Genomic DNA, 24,467 nt, shown 5'->3' with positions numbered 1-24,467 from the left:
GAAAGCTGCTAGTGCCAACCGACTAGAGAGATATTTTTGAGAAAAAATCACTGCACTCTGGGGCTATTTTCATTCTTTCAATAAACTTACCAGGAATCTCCATTTCTTGCTAATAATACCGTTGAGAGCTTACTGGAAATCTGTTTAGGGTCCAGTGTCATCAAACGTGTATGTGATAATGTTGGCTATAGCAAATTAAACAGGATCTGGGAAAGAAAAACAAGACATAGCTAACCAGGCCAGTTGAAGTTTTACACGTGCATTCTTCTTCAAGTAGAATGTAGAAGTCACCACCCCCGTTTGATTTGCAGGCAAGGGGGAGAGTCCGGGCACTTAGATGTTGTTGGCACATTCACAATCGCACAGCTATGCAGTCCCACAACGGAACTTGAATGCAAGGTAGCCACATGGCTTGCTTTTCAGTTTGTGGTCACTTCCCCCCACAGGATGAGGTTTCTATGGAAGCCGGAGCTTTTGGAATTCTGCAAAGGGAGGTTAGCCCTAGAAACTGCAGGAAATCCTTTTCCCACTGTGGCTGGTATAGGGGCTCATCTCATCCGAGGTGAGGGAAATACCACCAAAAGCTGCCAGATCCAAAGCCTGTGCATTCTATTTTCTTTTCCATTTAAACATTTATTTTCTTATTGGTATTCTCTTTATGTGGTTGTGTCAAGGGTTCTCCATTGAACATGGCAGTATAGGGTACAATGCCTCTTGTTGGATGCCAACTTACATGGGAATGGATGAAATGGGTATTGTCCTACAGACCCAGTGGAACAGAAGTCATAAGAATCATATCAGACTGTCGTTTAATTTGAAAGGGATAAACATGTTCATGAGTGAAATCATGGTTAAACTCTGTGGTTCTGGTGTATTATCACAACGGGTTATTATACACTTTCCTTGTGTTGGTAACTATAGCCAAGGTGAAAAATAGCAGTTAAAGTATCTACTAGAAATTCAAAATTGCTCATATCAATTTCATAAAGAGTACGATAGTGAATTATCTAGTTTTTATGTGAGGTACATGCAATTATATTCGTGTTAACCCCTACAGGACCAAACAACAGTGATATTTGGTAATCTGTGTTTGGGGGATTTATTGATTAGTTTTACACTTGACAATGTATCTGGAATAGCTTTCCATCGTTATTTGTAATTGCACAACCACTTTATCCAATTGATGTACTAAAACTATCTGGTTTTCAGCTATTGAACTATTACATTGCTTTCATTTTTTTCCCATGGAGACAAGGAGTCCAAAGGATTTCTGTGTACTATTATCTGCATATCAATTTCAAGTATCTTTCTCACATTCAGTGTGTGCTTTAATGGGATTTATAGAGCTGATCTACAACACAGTAGTTATGAATTCATGAAGATACATGCTTCCTTTGACTACCCTGTCATTCTGACGTTGGATGCTAGCACATTCTCTGTGTTTCCTGCGGCCCCAATTGCATACATAGAGTATTGTTAAACATTAGTTCCCTTTTGGGGTTGGACATTTAGTATGTGCACACTGAGATGCTACTATTGTGTTTTCTTCTGAGTTGTAAACATTATACCACCAGCTTTCTTAAAATTACCTGGTTTTGCTCATCACAGAGGAGATCATAGGTTATATTTTCTGAAGCGAGTGCTATGTTCTGTATTTTAAACACCAAACATCTTGAGATCCTGTAAAGCTAAATCAAAGGTTTATAGAAAGAAGCCGAGAGGAGTATCTGGACAATTTATTTGCTATTAATGAATGCACAGTGCTCTGTAGAGTAATCACGTTAACCAGTACACTGGCCTTCCTGTATCATCCACATTTCCTTAATGGTCTGTCAAGCAAAGCTGCATCAAAGATAACATGAAAAGAATTAGAGTCAGCTGCTGAATCTGAAATGTTTACATCCTACCAACATTCTTGAAAAAAAAACCCAACAAACCAGAATCATGTTAAAAAACCAAGGCTGCTTCTTCCTTTGATCATGCTCCTGAATAAAAGGAGCCTACGTCTGTAGGCTTCATTCTCATGAGCAAATACCTGTGTGGAAGATTACGATGTGTCCACAGCTAGTTCCCTGTGGATCTACATTTGTGCCTTTTCCTCGACTTCAGCCATCCGTATCTGATTCAATGACAAGGTAACGGAAAGCTGGGAAGGACGGGCTGGGGGAAGGATGAGAACAGGTCTGGTTATTCTTGTTGACAGGTACTTTCCCCTTATTTGCAAGACAGAGTCCTTTTCATCTGTAGTTTCCTAAGCTCACATTGGATGTTTCAAATGGGTTTATTGCGGAGATCCACAAGACACACATTTCTGAAAACTCTCTAGAATTAGTCATCGTAGTTGAGATACTTCGTAGATGAGATATTTCAGCACAAGTGAACCGTAACGGTTCCCTTGCATCATCATTGCTGGATTGCTGATTTCAACAGAAGGTATTTAGTGCGTTTTACAAACAACATTTATGCTATCAACCATTTGACCGCATTATTTAGATACCTGTTCAGTGGTTGAATATTTACGTGTCGCGTCATTGTAAGCATGCAAACTATGGGGGAACTGAACCCATCCTAGTACAGCAGCTGTGTGTCTGGGTGGCTTGAATGGCCAGGATGGCTTTCTCTCAAATATTTGTTTCTTTTCTTTCTCTCCATGTGTCTTAGGCCGGGCTGCACAGGGCAGGTGGGGGTTGTTACAAACACATTGATGTCACCTGTCAGGGGAATAATTTCACTCAATGGGCAAGAGAAATGCTAACCAAGTTTTCTTACCAACCAACAGTCATGAGCCAGTAAGAAGGGATCTCCTGCAGAGGGCAAATTCTGGCTCCATTCATTGCTGACTGTGTTTTTTTATGAGCAACACTTAAAATTAAAATGTGTCTTCCTTAAATGGACTGTTTGAAAGTAAGTGTGTGGGTAATAACTCATTTTGTGTAAAGATGGATTGCATTTCTCGCTGGTTGTGGGTCCTCGGCTCCTGTTTTGTCTTACATATCGTAGACCTAAAGAAGGCATTGCACGCCTCTTCTGCTTTGCCCTTGCTTGAACACTTCTGAAGAGGCAGGGAAAGGAATCACATGTCCTTTGTTTGGCTACTGAAATGGCAGCTTAGAGTTTTCTGTTGAGTTCAGAGGAAGACATGACGGTCTCTAAGAGGATTTTGTTGTAAAGGGAATGCTTGGGGCTCCCCCGGGGTTGGAATATTGAGACAACAGTGTTCAAAGTGGTTCCATATGAGATTCTAGCTTTCTAGAAAAGACCATCTTGTGTATAATTACAAGGATTGTCTTTCAGTAGATTTACAACAAACCACTGGTGCACTAAAAAAGAATTTGAAAACTGAAAATAAAACATTATATTTTGATGTAAGAAGGCATGAATAGTTAAATTATTTTTTTTAATCTGGAGGTATATGGTCATTTTCCTCTGGAAATGATTAAGAGCATGACCATTGTGCTCACAATTCTTGGTGCATTCTTTCTCAGCCCACTGTTTTATATGTCTATTTTTTAAAGCTTTCTGATGTCATTCACTGCCACCTTTTTGAGTGTAAGAACTTGGTATATGGAAGAATGTTCAGGGAAATTTGGCACCTCAGTGGGAGTCAAACGTGATCAGTTCCTTTTCTGTCACTAATGCATAATGGAGCGTCTTCTATTCCTATCTCTGGGCATAAGTTTCCTGTCTGCACAAAATGTAGTTCCGAAGAACTCACTGTGGAGAAGGAGAAATGGACTCCTCATGTCTAGTGTTTTATAAGTAAGCTAAAAGGGAGGGGGAAGTGAGTCTTCAAATTACATTTTATTTTTATGGCAAAGTTGCATTTTATTAGATCCTAGCTTGTAACTTCTCCATGGTGTGTTCTTGGGTGATGGGCTGAGATTTCTGAGCTTCCCCATGAAGATATTAATTCTTAGCACCAGGCATTTTTGTAATATTCAATGAAGAAGATACATGCCAATGTATGGTAGCATGCAATGAAAACATCATCATTCACTTGGGTACTTAAAACAGTATGATTTATATATATATATATATATATATGTGCACATTTTTAGAGAAGAAAATTGGCATCTGTGCTAAAATATTTTTATATTGTTAATATTAGTTATTTTTTTAAAAAATTTCTTTCAACTTAGCCACCAATATTAATTCCTTACATGATTTGGACGATTAGACTAGGTAGTTTTCAAAAGAAGCACAGGTTAAAAAAAAAATCTTGATTTCCAATTTGGATCTATCATGGAGCTGCTCCGCCAGGCAGACACAGGAAGAACTAGTTCTAATAGCTGGCTGCGGTGAGAAATGAGTTTGAGTGTGCGTGTTTTACTGAATATATGTTCCCTTGCGTGCACTGGCAAGTTTAACTTGCACGAAATTATTTAGAGCGAAATCTAACTTTTCAGATAGTCACTTTCCATTTCTGAGTAATTAAACATATATCCTTCATCTGCTAGAAGTATATGCTGCTTTCAAAGAACGCACGCTGATTCACTAGCAGAGTAATGGTTTCCTATTAATATTCTTCCCTGGGAAAGGAATTCAAGCAGCTTTTAAAGTCCTTGAAACTGTAAGGATAATGGCCTTTTGGAAAATTGATGTGATTCCCTTACATCACCTGTCTTGCTGGTTAAGTTAGTGTCATTATTTGCATGAGAATGATTCTGAGCACATTTCAAGTGATTTTGCCTAACTTTCTGGTGATAGGCTGCTTCTCAGCCTTTGTTCTAGACCAAAATAACAGAAGACAAACTCCAAAAGCCAATGAGCAGCTCTCTTTCCATTTCCCTTTCTTCCTATTAAATTCCAAATCCACGTTAGCTTCTTCGATAAGGACTTTTGATGGCGGGGTTGTTCAATTAAACAGAACAGCAGGACTCTACTCTTGATTTTGATGTGGTAACATTTGAAGCCCTGACAAGAGCACATGGATAGCTCCAAGTACAGGGGCTGAGTGAGTGGAACTGGGAAGGCTCAGCAAGAAGTGAAGCGCAGAGAAATGTGTCTCCACCTGTTGCTACTTAGCATCATCTACCATGTTTTTCATGATGGTGTCTGACACTGACATTAAGCAATCCGGTCTTATTTGGACCCCCTCACAGTAAAGAATATGAAACATGATTGTAGCACTTATGTATGGAGAACTGCTTTCCTGGGTCCTCTTCCACGAACATTCTTTATTTTCACTGCTAATTATCTATTGTTGTACTTTGGGTTACAAGTCTTGGTTGGTGTTTTTATGAGAGAGAGAGAGAGTAACAGAAATCATAACCATTTTCTGGCCCCAAGCATTTCAGAGAAGGGACACGAAGCTTACATTTAACTATAGCACATGTATTTATTTTACAGATTGAGTAAATATTTTGGTGGCACATATTTTTAGCCCCATCCTAGCCATAATCTGTGTGGAATACAGTAGCGCTGCTGAAAGGGTCCGCAAGGAACCTATTTCTGTGTCTGTGGTGCTTGTTGCACTCAGAACGAACCTCCAACTTATTGGGGGTACCAACAAGGGGAGAGTGGAGGGAGACTGCCAGGTGTGCATGAACAAGAAAGAAAATTAGGATGAAAAATGTTTGGAAGGTCCTGAAGAATTCCCCGGTGATTTCAAAAGCTATCCATAACAACAAGAGGGGAAAATACCTTTTTATTGAGAAAAATGGAGTCAGTACTGAGTAAGATAATGATATTGATGAATGCCCAGTAAATCTAGGCATTCTACATGGTCTGGTGGTGCTGTGTTGGGTTCTGCAAACCCCAGCAAAATGAACAAAATAGACACAGTCTCTGCCCTCACACTTTTTGATCCAAGTAAAAGCCATTGCTGGCAACTTCGGAGGGACACACAGCAAGAGATTTGCCCTTACATCAACTCTTGGTGAGGCACAGAGTTGGGAGTTATTAATGATGCATTCCATCTGGTAGCTTCCTGTCTATCTCAGGCTATTTTTTGCTCATGATTTTTGCAAAGTACAAAGCTAAAGCTGCTTTGACTTTGCTAAAGGGGAGAGCAGGCTATCCTTCCAACACACAAATAACCAATTTTCTGGCCTTCTAAATATTTTCATAGTTACTTTCCTTTACTGTTTCTTTATTGTACATTGGGTGGTAATCTGAGCTAGCTATTTGATTTCTGAGGTCCACTTGAAGGATGCACACCATACACATGTCAATCCAATCTATTGTAACATCATCAAGAAGAGATAGCACTAAGCAGAATACACGCATATCACCTAACAAAGATTTCAGGAAGGAAGCCTCAGGTGGTTAAAAATGGAAACGCTGAAGAGAACATAGCAAAGACAAGAAGAATGTAAAAAAAAAAAAGAAACAAAACAAAACAAAGTTTTAGTTAATACAAAAGTTCTTCCATTTTCTGAATGTCTAGTAGCTTAGTTTTTGTTGAAAAACTTGCAGGGTAATTAAGGCTGCTTCAGAAACTAACAAGGAATTTTGCTAAGCTAGATTATTCGTGTTATTCTTTGCAAACCAGAGCCCCGCATTCTCAAATTAACAAATGTGTTCTCCCTCTTGGAGCCAGGTTATTTGGGAGTTTCTGTTTCCCCAGCCTAGATGCCAGATGGCATTATCCACAGCTTGTCAGCCTCTGCGTGCCGATAGTTGCTCGTGTTGCATGCTAATACCCATCCAATATTGCCACGGCAGAGGAACTTTTAATTCCGTATGTGCTAGGGAGCCTCCACCATAGTCTAGGTGTTGGACATACAATCACTTACAAGCAAGACGGGCTAGCTTTTCTTCCGCAGAGTTTGAAGTTTAGTGAGGATTTAAGAAGCAATGTAAAGACCAACATTATTGTCAAACCAACTCTGAGCCTTTAGAGAAGCCCAAATGCCTGGTTTGGAGTTAACTAGGGGAAATGAGGATAGGCATGTGAAATTAGCAAGTTGCTGGGTGTAGTGGCTCACACCTGTACTCATAGCTTCTCTGGAGGTGAGGAGCTGACCATAGCGGTTCAAAGACAGCCTAGAGACAAATGTGAGAGACTTTAATTTCCAATTTATCAGCATAAAACTGAAAGTGGAAGTATGGCTCAATGGGTAAAGTGTCAGCCTTGAGCAAAAGACCCTACATGATGATGAGAGGCCCTAGGTTCGAGTCCTAGTATGAGCATACACTCAAGAAAGAAAGAAAGAAAAAAGAAAGAAAGAAAGAAAGAAAAAGAAAGAAAGAAAGAAAGAAAAAAGAGAGAGGAGGGAGAGAGGGAGGGAGAGTAAGAGAGGGAGGGAGGGAGGGAGAGAAGAAGGGAGGGAGGAAGGAAGAAAGAAAATTAGCAGATGTATTAGCTATATTATTAGATATATTAGAAACAGTAGGCTTATGGGAAGAAGAAGGTGGGTGGTTATTTCCTCTCTGATACTCTGTGTGTGTGTGTGTGTGTGTGTGTGTGTGTGTGTGTATCACTGTACATCACAAGCACTGGGGATCCAATCTGTCACTATCTGTAGTTATATCTAATTAAAGGTCATGGCTTAGAATATACATCGCAGGGCTTTCAATGATGTGTAATATTTTGCCACTATTTTTATAGTTTGACATACGGCTGGAGCTTCAGATTGGGTCCAGGATTTTCATTTTTCATTTGAAGCACTGTTTTGATTTATTTTTCCATGTCTTGTATTGAGAGCACATTTTGCCTGAAGACAAGGATAAATATCTTCAGGTCACCATCCCTGGTATCACGTGACCATTGTCATGGCAAGCATTGTTTACCACCTTTTCCCCCCTTGATTCTTATCCTATCAAATGATATTTCTCCACAGAGAGAACCCTAGGGAATAATGCTGACCATGCATTCAAGTGAAAAAGTCATGATTTTGGTTGAACTAGGAGAAGAATGTACGTCAGGAAAAGCTTTCATAAGAAGAGAGCTTCAAGATAAAAATCAGGGATTTCGCTACAGTTGGATATGCTGGCTTGGAAATGCCCATTGGAGCGCCACATAGAAAAGTCAAACCCACGGTTGTCTGCACGAGTTTGAGAGAGGACACGTTGGACACCGTCATTCTTTTTTTTTTTATTGTGAAAATACCGTACAGAGGGGTTACAATTACATGAGCAAGATAACGAGTACATTTCTTATCAAGCATTGTTGCTTCCTCTTTGTTTCCCCTTCCCATCCCTTCCCATCCTCCCCCCACCCCCTGCCAAAGTTGTAAAGTTCGTTTTTCAACATAACGACTTGTACATCTCATTGTTGTCATTCCTGCAATCCTGGCGAGATGCATGGATTACCTTTGGAATTTCACCCCGAAAGGGAACTTATTTTTAGCGGTCGAGGAGACAGGAGCAGCCAAAGATGCTCAGAGGGAGCAAGCTGTAAGTTGGGAGGGAGACCAGGTGGGGGTATGAGAGCGTCAACTGGAGAATGCTGATGTGATAAATCAGGTGATGCTGATGCCGAACAGCTTCAGGGTGCCCTCTTGGGGGGGGGTGACTGGTGACGTGGATCACTGGTGCCTCAGTTGGACAGACTGAACAGGTGTATGACAGCATGGGAGGTGTTAATCTGGAATTGGCGATTTTAGTTAGACTGGCTGTGGACATGTGTTAGGGACTCAGTACTGTCCTCCCAGCCATCCCTGTACGCTGAAACCCTGGAGTGCGGTCTGTGACTGGATTTAAGGAGAGGGTCTTCAAAAAGAGGTGAGTCAATTAAAATGAGACTGGGAGGGAGCGTGGTCTGTGTGGTCTCGAGTTGGAACACATGGGAGCAATAGCAAGGCGGCTCATGTGCACACAGGAACAGCAGCCCGAGGCCCTCAGGGAGCAAGCAGAGGCTGCAGGGGACATCACCACTGCCAGCACTTGGATCTCGGAGTGGTGGCCTCTAGAGCAGAGATAATAGATTTGTTCAAGTCACCCAGAAATCAGTGGTGGGATTTTGTTTCAGCCTCCCTGTTCCTCTGCGTCATCTTTGCAATACTGCTCACATGGCTGGGCAGTGCGTTCAGGTTCTGCTTCTGCTGAGGGGAGTGCCTGTCAGGGACCCCCACACTTTGTGGGGGGCATTTCTGTAGGGTTCTGTTTGGAGGGTTGCGTTGGCAGGCTAGAGGCCTGTCAACAAACTCTATGCTGAGAAAAGATGGTAGAAGGGCTGGGAAGGTGGCTCAATGGTAGAGCGCTTGCCTTGCATGCCTGAGGCCCTGGGTTCGATTCCTCAGCACCACATAAGCAAAAAGAAAAAAGCCGGAAGTGGCGCTGTGGCTCAAGTGGTAGAGCGCTAGCCTTGAGCTGAAGAGCTGAGGGACAGCGCCCAGGCCCAGAGTTCAGGCCCCACGACCCACAAAAAAAAAGGAAAAAAAAAAGATGGTAGAAAACAGAAAGGTAAAGGGCGACTTGGCCGAGGTTTACTTCTCTGGACCCCTTTGTCCTCTCTCGCCCTCTTTCCCTCTCCTCTTCCCCTCCATTGCCTCTTCCCCTCCTCCCCTCCTCCTTTTCCCTTTTCTTCTTTTCATCTCTCCCCCTTTTTCTTCCCCTTCCTTCAGCTCCTAAACATTAGCCTTACTTTCTTGCTGGTTAAATATGATATTCTTAAAAGTGTGTGTGTGTGTGTGTGTGTGTGTGTGTGTGTGTGTGATGATTTATTCAGTTTGTTGACTTCTTTAGATGATTCCTTTGAGATCTCTGTCTTTCAGGACACCTGGTACCCACTACTGCCAGAAGTGTAACCCCAAGCTCCTTCGGGGTATAGCACACAAGAGCACACGCTCTTGTGTGTACGTTGTTCATAATCAGTGGCTTGCTTTTTCATCAGGGAAAACACCTATTAAACTCATCTAATAATAGTAATAATAATAACAACGCAGTTGAGTGTTTCCGTCTGGATTTTCCATTAGCAGGTGCAACGCACAGTTTGGATCATGGCTCATGCTGGTGGAGTAGCCTCAGGTGAGCTGGGGACCCGAGGCTGGGGTCACCAAGAGGAGCAGCACCGTCTCGGGAGGACTGTGCACAGCCGGTGCTATCCAACACATGCGGCGGCCTTCGGCACTTTCAGTTGCTTTTTCTATGAGCAGTAAGAAGTAAATCCTGGGTATTTTTCATATGTAGGCAAAGTTTATCCCAAGTAATTTTTAAAATGCTTTTCTTAGCTTTAGTCACACATTTGATAGTCTGTTTAGAACTATGTTTTGCCATTAGAAAACAAAATAATGTATTCTCTATTAAAAAAAAAAACCCAAAGTAGATTTGGTTTATTTCAGGCAAGATTGTGCGTGTGTTTTAGACTGTGTGGGTGTGAGTAATAGTCAGACTACATAGGATTTTTGTGACTTTAGACAAAGACTTCTGTCTATGTATCTACATAATAGAGGTGCTATTAGAAACTATTGTCTTGGGGATCAAATAACACTATATATGCATATTATGATCATCAGAATACATAGCCCTATATATAAACACACACACATATATAAATTTATACAAACATGTACTATATATTATATATAATGTCTAGTACTTATTTATTTATTTTTACTGAAAACTTTTTATTTTTATTTCCAAGATCAAATATTACAACAGGACATGTACATGTATTTATAAAAAATGCAGCAGTTTAATTTATAGATCAGAGGTTTCCTTGAGTTTGGTCTCTCTCTCAGCCCAGTGAGCTGACGTCTTCAAAAGATCTAGTACTTATTTATATGTTCTCTATATATTTGTTTGTACTATATGTAATAGTACATATAGTATATATAATAGCATTAGATAGTATATAATGTGTGTACTATACTATAAACTATATATGTTATATATACATCATATATTATGATTAGTAGAGTGTCCAGGCATTTTCAACAAATAGTTCCTCCGTTTCCTCCTCCTCCTTTCATTAGCATTAAGCAGTTACTAGGGGCTTTAATTTTGCTATATCTACATGATGTACAACTTGTATAGGCCAGACTCACCCCTCCATCTCTCTCCCTTCGCTGCTTTCCCGGCCAGTTTCCGCAAGCTTCATTCGTCCCATGGGGCATTATTCCTGAGCTTCTGCTCAAGTTCTTGTCTCAGAACCCAGAAACGCTTCTTCCTACCCTTAGCTTCATCCTTGCTATTATGAGATGCTCTTCACGTGCAGGGCTCCTTTACCTTTGCTTGAATCAGTGTTATACAGATCTATGTGTGTTTACACACAGTTCACCGTTGTACTGGTCAGTTTTTAAATAAGGATCCTCCGTGTGTCTTCACCCCCACCCCCAAGCCACTCTTCTGCTTTGTGGTTTCCCACCAAACCTCCATCAGCGCGGGAGGTTTGATTCACAAGCTTATTGGCTATGCAAACCATATGCTAATTTCTTCTCAGATCTCACCCTGCAAGTCTCCTCTGCACCCTGCTATTATGGATATAAAATACTCATGACTTTTTTGTTTTAATTCTCAAGAGCTCAGAATTAAATGTCCTAGTTTGTGGCGCACTTCCCAGCATTCTGTGCACAGATTCTTTGCCTCCATTCACTCATTTCTTTATTCCTTAATTTATTAACTTATAATACGTAGACATGGATGGACACCCCAGAACTAATTCTTTACAAATAACTTACATTTCACTAAGGATTCTGCTTTCTTCCCTAGCTTTTTACAAGAAACAATCACTATCTTATTTTGGTAGTTTTTTATTTCTATGGCTTTTAAAAATATATTTTAGCAGATGTTTATCTATTCCTAAGTAAATTATTTGATTTTAATTATTTTTGTATTTGGGTTTAATGACATATGGCGAGGGGGAAAGATGCAATTGTTCATGCATCGATTGACTGATTGATTGCTATCTGGATAACCATTTTAAAGATCCACTGATTGAACAGATCCTACTGTATGTATTGATCTGCCTAATGACTCCTCCTGTATATTAATTCCTAATTTATGCATGAGCCAGTTTCTTGATTTTTACTCTCTTCCACTAATCAATCTGTCTTTCTCTATAGCACGTACATAGTGTCTTCATTATGGAATCATGATGAAAAGCCTTAAGATCAGATAGGGAACCTACTCTTTAATTTTCTAAAATACTTTTCACTTGTAACATGTTGATGTATAAGCTCAGTGAAGTAGCCAGTGTGATTGCCCTTGATACTACTCACATTCTGAACCAGTGTAGCTCACCCACAGAGCACTGTCCATGTTGAGGTGTAGGTGTTTGCCTGCAGGACTGCACCTCACGGAAATCTGTGATTGCTGCCGATGATCAGTGCTATCTGAATATAGCTGACTGCATGCCACCATCCAGGGAAGAAGCATACATTCTAAATTGAAATTATATTTTCTACTGGTTGAATCTCACTTTTATAGCATGGTGAAAACTGGAAAATCATTACTTGGCACATTCATTGTAAGTTGGAGATTTCCACATTGCCTTCAATAAGTAGATCTGTACAAAGTTCCTTTTGAAGTTATTGGCCAAATTTGTTATGAGCTTTGCCCCGATTTGTTGATCACGTGCTTTTCACAGAATTTGACAGCATGAAATTAAATAGGTGACCCATGGTTTTTGTTTTTCCAGTGAAAACTCCATACTTTTCCCCTAGGAACTGTTTTATTACTGATTATTTTTTTACTTGATGCATCAAAAGAGAGTTTGAAAGAGTGCTAGTGGCTCAAGCCTGTAATCTTAGTTACTCAGAAGGCTGAGCTCTGAAAATAGAGGTTCAAAGCTAGCTTGGGCAGAAAAGTCTGTGAGACTTATCTCCAATTAACTACTAAAACCTAGAACTGGAGCTGTGGCAAGTTACAAAGCTAGCCTTGAGCATACTGAGAATATAGGCACTGAATTCAAGCCCTAGTACCAATACACACAGACACAGACAGACAGACAGACACACACACAGACACACACAGACAGACACACAGACACAGACAGACAGACAGACAGACACACATACACACATAGACACACAGACAGACACACACACACACAGACACAGACACACAGACAGACAGACAGACACACACACGCAAAGTTTTGTTTCTCCCCAGACATACCTTCTTTCTTCTTATGATAACTCATCTACATGAAAATCATGTTTAACCTTTCCATAGACTATTGACAGACAGTCTCATAGTCCATGCTGTCTTTTCATTCTAGAATGAAGCTTGTATCCTACACTTACAACAGAATAAATAAACAAATACTGATTGGATAAAAACTTCTCTGAAGACCTATTATTGTCATCTTTGAGTGAGATTCTTTGGGTCACATTCCCTCTCTTATGCCAATTTGTGCCATCCTGTCTTTCATCATGTTCAGTACAAGAGGCTTTACCATATCGAATCTCAGAGTCTACTTGTACTTGAGTAAAAGTACTAAGTATTAAAAAGCACACCCTTTACTTGAGTGTAAGAACTAAGTACCAAGTATGAAAAAGAGGTCCCAGAGAGCTCAGAAATGACTGCTCCCAGGAAAGTGAAAAATAGATGTGGCTCTTTGAAGTACTGACCTAAAATCTTATACTACAGAAGGGAGGCATTACCAATTATATTGAATTCCTTTCTCTGCTGTGCATTCTTGTTTCCTTACAGCTTCTAGTGTCATTTGCAGCTCTGCTGTACGTGACCCGACTCCCCGACACCAGACGGTCCCTTCTCAGCAAACACGTTTCTCCCCAAACTGGCTTTGCTATTTTATTTCCAGGAAAAGCATTATTAAATGTTCCCTCAAGGTTTTTCAATGATTGGTGCAATACAAATCCTCCTTGACTTGGGATAGAGTTATGTTCCAATACACCGGTGGCAAATTGAACAAAACTATCAAGCAAAAAAAAAAAAAAAGAATTTCAGACAATGAGCCTAGCGAACACTGTAGCTTAGCCTGGCCTACCTTAAACATGCCTAGGATGTTTACATTAGCTGAGAGCTGGGTATTTCACTTAACTCAACACCTGTGTGTGTGTGTGTGTGAGAGAGAGAGATCTTTGAGAGACAGGGAGAGAGAGGGAAAGAGTGAGAAAAAAGAGAAAGAGAAAGAGATGGGGGGGAGAGAGGTGCTAGGGCCTGAACTCAGGGTCTAGTTGCTGTCCCTTAGCTTTTTGCCCAAGTCTGGTGTTCTACCACTTGAACCACACTCCAGCTCCTGACTTTTTGGTGATTAATTGGTGTCTCACAGACGTTTCTGCCTGGGCTGTCTTCAAGCTAGAACCTCAGATCACAGCCTCCTGAGTAGCAGGGATTAGAGGCACAGAACACCAGCACCAGGCTCAAAGCCTCACACAGTTTGTTGAATGCTTCAATGCTTCAATTTATTTAAAAATGGCGGCGCCATTTCCTGGAGAGAGAGAGAGAGAGAGACAGAGACAGAGGCAGAGGCAGACAGACAGAGAGACCGAGAGAGACAGACAGAGAGACAGACAGACAGAGAGAGAGACAGACAGACAGAGACAGAGAGACAGAAAGACAGAGAGAGACAGACAGAGAGACAGAGACAGAAACAGAGAGATAGAGACAGAGACAGCAACAGAGACAGACAGAGACTCTGTGTGTGTGTGTGTGTGTGTGTGTGTGTGTGTGTGTGTGTGTGTTGTGTGTGTGTGTGTGTGTGTGTGTGTGTGTGTGTGTGTGTGTGTGTGTGTGTGTGTGTGTGTGTGAGCCTGTGGGAAACATGGCTTGCGGCAGCTGCCCAGTACCTTGAGAATACGCTGTTACCTTGAACTTCAAGTCTGGGAGAAGATCAGCATAGAGAATTCTAGGTTCCTTTTACCCTCTCTGTTCTCTGAAGAGTCCGATGTAAGTGTGTGTTGAGGTGATGAATTCTGGTTGGGAGGCCGTTTGGTTTAAGGTGAGCATGTGAAGGCCTGTGGTCCTTTTATAAGTCAGTAAATCTTTTTATGATGAACAGTTTTATCGTTCTAGAATGTACATAAACATGTGTGTGTGTGTGTGTGTGTGTGTGTGTGTGTGTATGTTTATCTGTGACCAGTGTCTGCAAGGATGGTACTGCGGGCCTCTGAGTTGTATTTAAGGGGAAGCTGGAATTGGTGCACAGAGGGAAACAATGGAAACCATATTGAAGCAGGTGGAACTTCTATTCTTTTATTGAGACTGGTGTGTGTGGGGAGAAAAAGGCCACATAATCCTTATCAAACTCAATTTCTTACAAGCCTAAATGGGTTGTATTTTGGCTGCCCTTTGTGATGTACTTGGGACCATACAATGAATAAGTGTTCTATTTTGTATAATTTTCCTTTTTTACTCTGCATTTAATGGCTTGGCCCGGGCCTGCCCTGCTCTTACAGATGGGCGGGGGGTCTGAGGAGGCGGAATCTCTGTAATTGCAGGATGCTGAAGTGTACCATTGTACTTCTTCTAGCTTTCTTTACCTTCTGCTTTCACGCTTACATTTAAGTCAAACTAAAGTTGTTTAAATTTCATTCCTTTAAGTAAAACAGCGAAGAAAAGAGAGGAGCTCCATAAATGGATATGGTACGTGAGGACAGGAATTTTCAAAGTGAAGAGAGGCTGGGACAGAAAGGACTCCCGGCTGCATTTGGAATGCGTTTGCCATGGGAACCACAGATTGTGGAATTCCTGCTACCCTCAAGTCCTGATCACAGGGCAGACACAGAGTGAATGCAATCAGCATGGGCTTATTGACAGGGATAGGAAGATGATACATGGTGGACACTCTACATTCTTCTCTTATTGCCATTATATCACACACACACACACACACACACACACACACACACACACACACGTGCACACCCCCTCCTCCTTTCCCTCACACACATGGTACCTGTACACATATGTATACAGGTGGCTGCTGCCTTACAGCGGTTGTGCTTAATGACTTTTATTCCATGGGATAGTTCAAAAGCAGCAGACTTTCACTAGAACCTGCACCTTGAATTTCTAATTTCTACCTTTCCCAGGCATGTAAAATGTACTAAGATGTTCTAGAATGTATTAAGATGGTGAAGCTGGATGGTAGCAAGCTTGGTCAGTCAGCCTCAGGGTGAGCTGGCCAGGCTCAGCAACCAAATTCTCCATGAACTGTTACCAGTATGTATTTTATTATTATTATGTTTTTTGATTCAGATATTCAATAAACTCTCTAGGAGACACTCCACACTTTATTATAGAATAGTCTTTGTTTTAGGTGCTTTTGTCTAACTGTAGGCTAATGGACCTCTTCTGCTGAGCATGATGTAAGTAGGCTGGACTGAGCTGAGTAAACTATAGTGTTTGGAAGGCAGGTGTAGCCAACGCTTTGTTTATTTTGTTTTGCTTTTATGATGGTACAGGGGCTTCCATTCAGGTCTGGCTCTGTCCTTCAGCCGGCACTCTACACTTGAAACATAGCTCTTCTTCTAGCTTTCTGCAGCTGACTTTCCTGCCTGGGCTGGCTTCGGACTGTGATCTTCGGATCTCAGCCTCCTGGATAGCGAGGATGACAGGTGTAAGTCAGGGGTGCCCCAGTTTCAGTTGTGTTGTTGATAGGCTTTATGGAGGATGTGAATTATCCGTCCATTACCAAATCTTGGGTTGAGGCACCTCCATGTGTATAGTGCCGTATGTAATTACACGCATATGTACATGTATGTGCCTGGGTATGTAGCTGAACTAGCTTCTCCAAAATGATTTTATTCTCTCTTACTTCTTTTCAATGCTGGGAAAAAGCATTGAATCCATCTCTACTTCCTTATAAGATGTAACCAACTAAAGGGATCCAGAAAGCTAAGTTTGAGTAGTTGTGAAAAAATTGTTTAGAAAAGTGTGGGAAAATGGAGAGCTGGCCAGACTTTAAAATGAACCTACATGCGGACACAAATTTGAAGGTCAGAAACAAAAAATGAGGCCCTAGAATCACCAGTTTCAACATAACCAAAAGACCATTTATTGCCAGATGTAGCAGGGGATATTTACAAGTGGATAATAAGCTAGTAAAAAAGCAAAGGACAGAAATCAATATACACTTCCCCCAGGGAGATGTGGTGTTTGCAGTGCTCTTTAGTAAATACGTAACAAGTGATGTAGACCCCCTTAATTAATGAGCTATGGACACAGTGAAGACACAGAGGAAATCCAGAATCCTAACTCTGTTCCAGACATAGATGAATGAATTAAGAGTTTCACTGAAATGGTGAGTCAAAGTCTTTGTCATAAGATAGAACTGAGGTCTATTCAACCCAAGTCACCTCTAGCTTATGAAATTCAGAGGAATTTAGCAAATCAAATGAGCGAGTGGTACTTGTACATTTTCATCCTAAATATTCATTATAGTCATAAATGTAATAAATATGATAAAATAAATAGAATCCTGGGTGGATAAATGAAAAGGTAAATCTATATTAGTAAAGTTCAAAGAAAAGTCAGCAGAGAATTAACCATTAGTCAAAGGATACATCAAATTGGAAGAAGAAAAGAGATTTCCAAAGATTCAACTTACTGAAAATCTGGATTTTACATTTTGGAATTCTTATTAGGAAGGCATGGATGAGACGTTTATTCCACTCACTGTATTACTGACTCAGAGACTTCCAGAAGAATTGGAGACCCCATTAAGCATCTGCTCAGGCATCCGACCAGCAATCTCTAAGGCCTAGTAGGTGCCAGGTACCATGTGATATACAAGAATAAGTGTGAGGAAGCTCAGAACTCAGCATGGAGCCAGGTTCCTTGGAGTTCCGGCTCTAGTGGACTTTCTTCGTGTGAGTGAGAAAGCTTCCATCACCTCACAAAAAAGACTTTGTGAGTTTCCATAACCAATGACCATCCTCAGGTGCCTGAAAACTATACACGCTACTGGCCACAGATCTGGAGGCTGGGTTGGTATGCCCTTAAACGCCTTTTCTAGGCATTCTTTGAATTGTGGTAGTGTCACCCCTTTCCTGAACCTCCTCACATGGCCATCTTCCCATCCATCTGTTTCTGTGCCCAAGTCTTTCTTTTCTTGTAAGGACAGCAGTCATATTGGCTCGAGGATCTATTCCAGTGTGATCTCATCTTAATCTCACTATTTCTGCCATGACTTTATTCCTCAGTAAGGATACATTCTGAAATACTAAGAGGTAATATATCCTTTGAAGTGTGTAGTTCAAGTCTGATTCAACTTAAGGTAATAAAAAACATCTGGAAAGATGTAATTTCTACAAGTATAAACCTAACTTAGGGTTGCAAATATAATAACAAAATATGCTTTTGGTACATAAAGAGATTTATTTTTATTTCTTTTGCATTGGGATTGCAGAGGGGATGTACGGAGGGGTTACAGTTACATAAGTCAGGTAGTGAATACATTTCTTTTTGAAGTTTTACCTCTTCCCTGCTTTCTTCCAGTTTTTCCCTCCCGACCCTGTCCCCCACAAGGTGTGTCTAGTGAATGTCACGGCTGCATTTCTCCCACCATTTCTGTGCTCCCCTTTAGTGTCCCCCAAACAGATAAACTTATATATAGGACAAAAGATACAGAGATCAAAAACAGAGACAAAAGAAAAACAAACAAAACAAAAAGAACCCAAACCCAAAGGCAAAATAACATAAAACCTCTTGTTTCCATTTCCTGGAGTTCATTTCGATAAACATCATGTCACATGATCATATGCACATAACTATTGAACCATTATGATCCTCTCCTAAGAAATATCTCCCTTTGGTCTCACTGTGTGAATGTCTAGCAACATATCCAAGTGTAGTTTTTTTTTGTCTTTTTCCATCCAGTGTGTTTACTTGTAGGTTTATGGGCACTTTTTAGTTACAACAAATGAGGGAAAGACTTGGAAAAAAATTATATTAAGTGAAGTAAGCCAGATGCAAAGAAACATAGGTTGTGTGGTTTCCCCCAAAAGAGGTTTTAGTGATGGAATCAGAACACCAGGTATGGATTTAGTTGAAAGCCATGACATAAAAGCACAGAAATTCATCAAAACAAGCAGGTTCCAGGACTGAGAGCTGCGAGGAGAGCTGTGTGTGTTGATACATCCAGATGGAGACTGTCCAGAGGGAAGCCATGGAAAGTCGAGAGCAGTGCTCTCATGCTTCCGCAGAACCAGCCTGCTATGACCTTAAAGTCCAAACAGATAATCCCTCCTTTGCCCTGAACGCTGGGATAAAGATCTAATACGTGTGGACTCCAAGCTCATATTGCATGCTCAGAGAGAAGCTGGAGGCCAGTAGCACCAAGTAACACGGAGTAGACACGGACAAAGAATCTTCCTGTGAAGATGGGTAGATGGCTGTGAAGAGTTTCCCCATGGTCCTGACCTGCATCATCCCTAAGACCCGAAAGATCTAAATCGATTGCAAGGCATTGGTATTCAAATACTGTTCCTGAAACAACAGTCTATTTCTGAACCTGGATCTGAATTACTTCCTGTGTTGTTAAGATGATAAGGTCTACTTTAAAATGATTAAATAAGCATCTTAAGCATAGACCAGGCAAATTACAGTTTATACCAAATACTAGAGCACTGAAATAAGAAGAAAATGGAAGGGAAAAAACATCGGACATGAGAATAGATGCTAAGGCCACTTGATGCTGTTAGGAGAAATCTGTAATAGAGCCTCTCAAAATATAAGCAGTAATTACAGTCATTACAGAGTATTAAAAAATCCAAATGGCTTTCAATTCATACTTGAAGATATTAAAAATAATCTAAAGAAGATTGCAATCAAACAGTTGTAGGGATAGAAGCAAAGTTCATGATGTGTGTGTGTGTGTATGAAAAAGAATTCAGCAGTATGTTATCTGACTAGCTTACTGTTACAGAAATAATTTCTTCCAAGATCATTAAAAACCAAGGACTCTGGTGGAACTCAGCAGTACAACATGTGCCTAGTATATATAAGTGCTGGGATTGATTATCAATGCTGCAGTGAAACAAAAATCTCATCAGAAAAGGGTCTCAAGAATAATCATATAATAGACATAACAAAAACCCTTTTAACTGTTTTTGAATAAAATATTTTAATAGCCGGGCACCGGTGGCTCATGCCTGTAATCCTAGCTACTCAGGAGGCTGAGATCTGAGGATCACGGTTCAAAGCCAGTCTGGACAGGAAAGTCTGTGAGACTCTTATCTTAACCACCAGAAAACCGGAAGTGGCACTGTGGCTCAAGGGGTAGAGCACTAGCCTTGAGCTGAAGAGCTCAGGGACAGTACCCCAGCCCAGAGTTCAAGACCCACGACTGACAAAAAAATAAAATAATTCACTAAATCAACAATAAGGCTACAAGTTACCTTCAACCTGATAGATGAAAGTAGGTTTTTTTAAAAATAGAAATCTCATAAAAGTTTTAGTAAAATATAAATATTCATTCCAGAATCAACAGCAGGATTATTGCTGACACAGTATTGTTATCTGCTTGTAAGGAAATTATATATACTGCAACTATGTGACATTTTCTCCATAAAATATTTGTCAATGTAATATGATAAAAAAGTTAAACTCAAAATAGGAATACTGGAGAATATCACCACTTTTGTCTGCATACCAAAGAAGAAACAAAAAAAATATCACTACATATACATAGAAGGGAATTAAATGCAATTGCCATTATAATAGCAAAAGCAGAATTATTTTTAGTCAGAAGGGTACTGTTACTCTATTTTCTCAATATCAGGTTGTATTCAGTTTCCCAGTCTGGACTGAACTCACTTTATGTCCCAGATGGGCTGCAAAATCTTGATGATCGTGCCTTTGTCTCCTGAGGGCTGGGGTGACAGACACACATGGCCACATCCAAGGAGAGAAAAAAATTCACAAAACACTAACCACAGTCATAAAACATCGAGGAGCAAATGCCACGAAAATAGATAGTGAGAAAATGCATGGGATGACAACAAAGTTAACAGAACATCTTTCAATAGAAGTATGAGAACATATTTCAATAGAAGATGCCAGCAAGTAATAGCTGTGAGTTATAATAAATGTGACAACAATGATCCTAAATTTTATCTTTTGTATAAACATGTAATAAAAATGTCATGTTAGGAAGTGTCGTAGTTAGACTTTCCTAGCTGTATTGTTCAAAACATGGCACAGTAGATGAAGTTGAATTCAAATAAAGTCAGATGGAGCAAGTGAGTAGTGAGCTAGAGGAGAGGGAAAGAGAGAAGTAAAGGAAGGGAGGGAGGAAAGAAGGGAGGGGGAGGAGGGAGGTGGAATGGAGGTAAGAAGGGAGGGAGAGAGAGAAGAGAGAAAGAAGGGAGGGAGGGAGGAAAGGAGGAAGGATGGAAAAGAGGGAGGGAAAGAAGTAAGGGGTGGAGAAAGTAAAAGTAGAGAGGGGAAGGAAGTTGAAAACACAAAGAGCAGAAGCTAGAGAAGGCATCTTTGAATATGGAAAAGGAAATACTGAGATCTCCTTACAATTAGTTAAAATGGTAAAGGTTTTTGAAAGAATAACCACTAAATCTGCCAAATGTGAGTCCTGTAGAACCATTGAGTGGCAGGGCGTGTCTTTGTACCTGGAGGGCTCCAGTGGATGAGATGAAAGAAGGCTCTAGTCTGTACTGCCAAGTGGAAACCTGGAGGATGATGTAGTTTTTCTCTGTACCTACATGCATGGATCCAAAAAGATTCTCTTAGCTTTCCATTTGTTTATGGCGTTGGCTTTAAACCCCATTGTGTACGTGTGTTTTTGGGTGCCAGCCGTATTTCTGCAAAAATCAGATCACAGGGCTAGCCAGTGGCTTTTCTTCACATCATTTTACCATGGTGGGGGCGGGGGAGGGGGATTTGGACTCACGTCACTTGAGGGAGCTAATAGGCCCTGCAACATGGTCTTTGCTGGTAGGAAATCGCCCAGGGATTGTGAGTGTAGTCCAGTCTGCTGCGTCACTCTCCTAATCATCGGAGAGCCACTCCGCCTGACACTGGTGCTGCTTTCAAAACGGAGTCACCAGTATTAGCTTTATTCAGCAGTAGCATCATCTCATTGGAATGATGGTGACCACCTCGATATTTACTTATTAAATATTTCCAGCCCCGTCATGTTTCTACAACTGCTCCATTCTTTTTGGAGTTCTCATCTTCCTGCTGGATTCTCTCGATGACCTCATTTTTAGGGAAAATGGTGACCTGCACAAAGCCAGTGCTGAATTCCAGATACTATCTGCGGGATGGATACACGGCCTTACAAATTTGATAATTCAAGGAAGCAAATGTGCATGGCCTTTGCTAAATGACTGGTGTAATGGCCACATGTCCTCTCTCAAATTTGCTTTGTATCCATAATAAATTTTAACCAGTTTAGCTTGATGTTTGTATGATGGTTAATTTTAAATGAACTAATATTTTATCCAGTGATACAAGTAAAACAGACCAATTGGACAGTGGGGAGGGGATTTCTAAGATGTTAATGGAGCTTGGGTCTGAACATGTGCTTGTGGCCTTTTTTGTAAAGCTGAGTTATTTTCCCGTGTTTTTTTCTCCCCTTTTGTCTCCCCATATAAATATGAAGTGAGGAAAAAGAGGATGTGCAAAATGGCAAAAATGGAAGTAGAGAATTTTTTAGGGGGAAGAGGAAAAAAGAGGGCGCTCAAGTTTTTAGAAGATATAATAAGCAGAGCATGGGTAGCTATTGATGTAAACACTGGATTGCTTTTGTGGCACAGAGAGGCTAAGTTTTGGTTCTTCCTAAGTTCTCTTGAGTGCACAGGACAGTAGAGGAGAAAACAGGACTGAAAAATCCTCATAGTATGAGAGAGAGAGCGCATGATGTATCACTTATTTTGTTCTTTCAGCTTCTCTGACAAAGAACAAAACCAAACCAAACAACAAATCCAACCCAGCCACAAACTCCCAACCCTATGTAGATTACATACTCAAAATGTTGTGATATTTAGAACAATGAAAGTAATTTTTTGTTTACACCGACATTAAAATACTTCCTTAGCTGTCTTTGGACACCTGAACTATAATAAATATACTTGAGGCTAATCGAGATGGTTGATAATTGCTAGCATGTTATTGCACACCGAATGGTAGTTTTCCTTTTTCTGTGTATCAAACACATTGATTATATCCCTATAATGCAAAGGAGAGTTTTCAAAGACTTTAGAGAGAAAGTTAATACATGTGTTAGAGTAGTAAGTTTTAGACTGTTGATTTTATTCCATAGTGATCTAAATATGTAATATTCGGTATATTAACCATCTACCTCATAATCTCTGGTAGCTTTAATATTCTACTTTCTGTTAACATTCCTTTGCGGATGTGTGCATATGATGCCAAATTAATAAACAAGAAAAAAATCATGGTAAATAGTGTGTCTTGCTAGGATTTAGTTGAAGTAAAGAACTTGCTAGAAATAAATCTGTGGTCCTTGATTTTCACATGAATCTGGGGTGTCCAGCATGACGTTTTTAAGCACTCAAGTGATTCTTACAGTGGAAAAACTGAGAAGATATTAACTCTTTTGGTTATCCCCAAAGAGTCAACTGTGTTTAATTTTAGTTTTGAATGACCTCCCTCAATCATGACATTCATTAGTACAGGTGATTAAAATTACTGCATTTGAACTACTAAAATCTTTAAATTTAGAAGGTAAGTGCTTCTTTCTAAAATAATAGCAGTGTATTGCATTCTATTCTTATTTTCTGTGCTATATAAATGTTCAAGAGTTAGGTTTATTAAAGAATTTTATTATATATTAAGTAGAGAATTGCAAAGTTGGTCTATATTTGTCTTTATCAAGTTAAAATGCAGTTGAATTTATCTAAATTTATGCATTTAATTTTTTTTCCATTTGCAGGGTACAAGTTGAATTCTACATGAATGAAAACACATTTAAAGAGAGATTAAAGCTATTTTTCATTAAAAACCAGAGATCAAGTAAGTTTTTTTTCATTCCTGTCTTATGTGTTTGTAAATATTTCTCCCTCAAAATTCCAGCTGTGCGAAATGTTTTTCACATAGCAAAAAAATGTGGTGAGGTTGCTTGACAGACAATAAAATCATAGGAACGATAGGTGTGAAATCTAGTACCGTGAATGTTTTAGGAACTATAAATGTTAAATGTAGTAGAGTGAATATCTCTTCCATACTTTCAATTTTCCAAATCCCACACGAATGTGGAGGCCTCTGTGTGGGCTACTTGAATTTGCACAAACATTGAGGAAGCTAACTTAAATGAGAGGAATCACACTCATAAGTGTGAGGGGCAGTGTGGAAGACTGTACTTTGACAAGGCTCTGTGGTTTGACTGGCTACAGTACAAGCATAGGGTGAGTCTTAGAACTTAGCATTCCAATGACACTTATCATGGAATAAACGAGGAACACTGGAAATTCAGAGGGATGTGATATAGTCATAATCTCTGCCCTTTCAAGGTCACTGTGTCAGTGATAACTTACTGACTTGCCTTAAGAATGAATAATTTTGAGACCATGGATCCTATTACTATGTTCACTGCTTACAATTTCCATAACCATGAGCCATGGTTTATGTAGATGTTTGTCTACCTGAATTTTGACAATGGAGCCCTCTTAGAGTATTTAAAATTAATTTGTCCT

The 24,467-nt window shown here is 40.2% G+C and overlaps 1 protein-coding gene across 4 annotated transcripts in view; it reads left to right on the top strand.

The window, feature by feature from the left end:
* The window catches only part of Kcnt2 (potassium channel, sodium activated subfamily T, member 2), a 262,318-nt gene that overhangs the window by 64,164 nt on the left and 173,687 nt on the right, over nt 1–24,467 (top strand). For all 4 annotated transcript variants that reach the window (XM_013017373.1, XM_013017372.1, XM_013017371.1 and 1 more), the window contains one exon: nt 23,708–23,787. In XM_013017373.1, the coding sequence (XP_012872827.1) occupies nt 23,708–23,787 (80 nt within the window). The remainder of the gene's footprint in view (nt 1–23,707; nt 23,788–24,467) is intronic.

The sequence above is a fragment of the Dipodomys ordii genome, unplaced genomic scaffold (assembly GCF_000151885.1).
Source record: "Dipodomys ordii isolate 6190 unplaced genomic scaffold, Dord_2.0 Scaffold35, whole genome shotgun sequence".
Taxonomy (NCBI): Eukaryota; Metazoa; Chordata; class Mammalia; order Rodentia; family Heteromyidae; genus Dipodomys; species Dipodomys ordii.
This window is presented reverse-complemented; position numbering and strand designations above follow the sequence as displayed.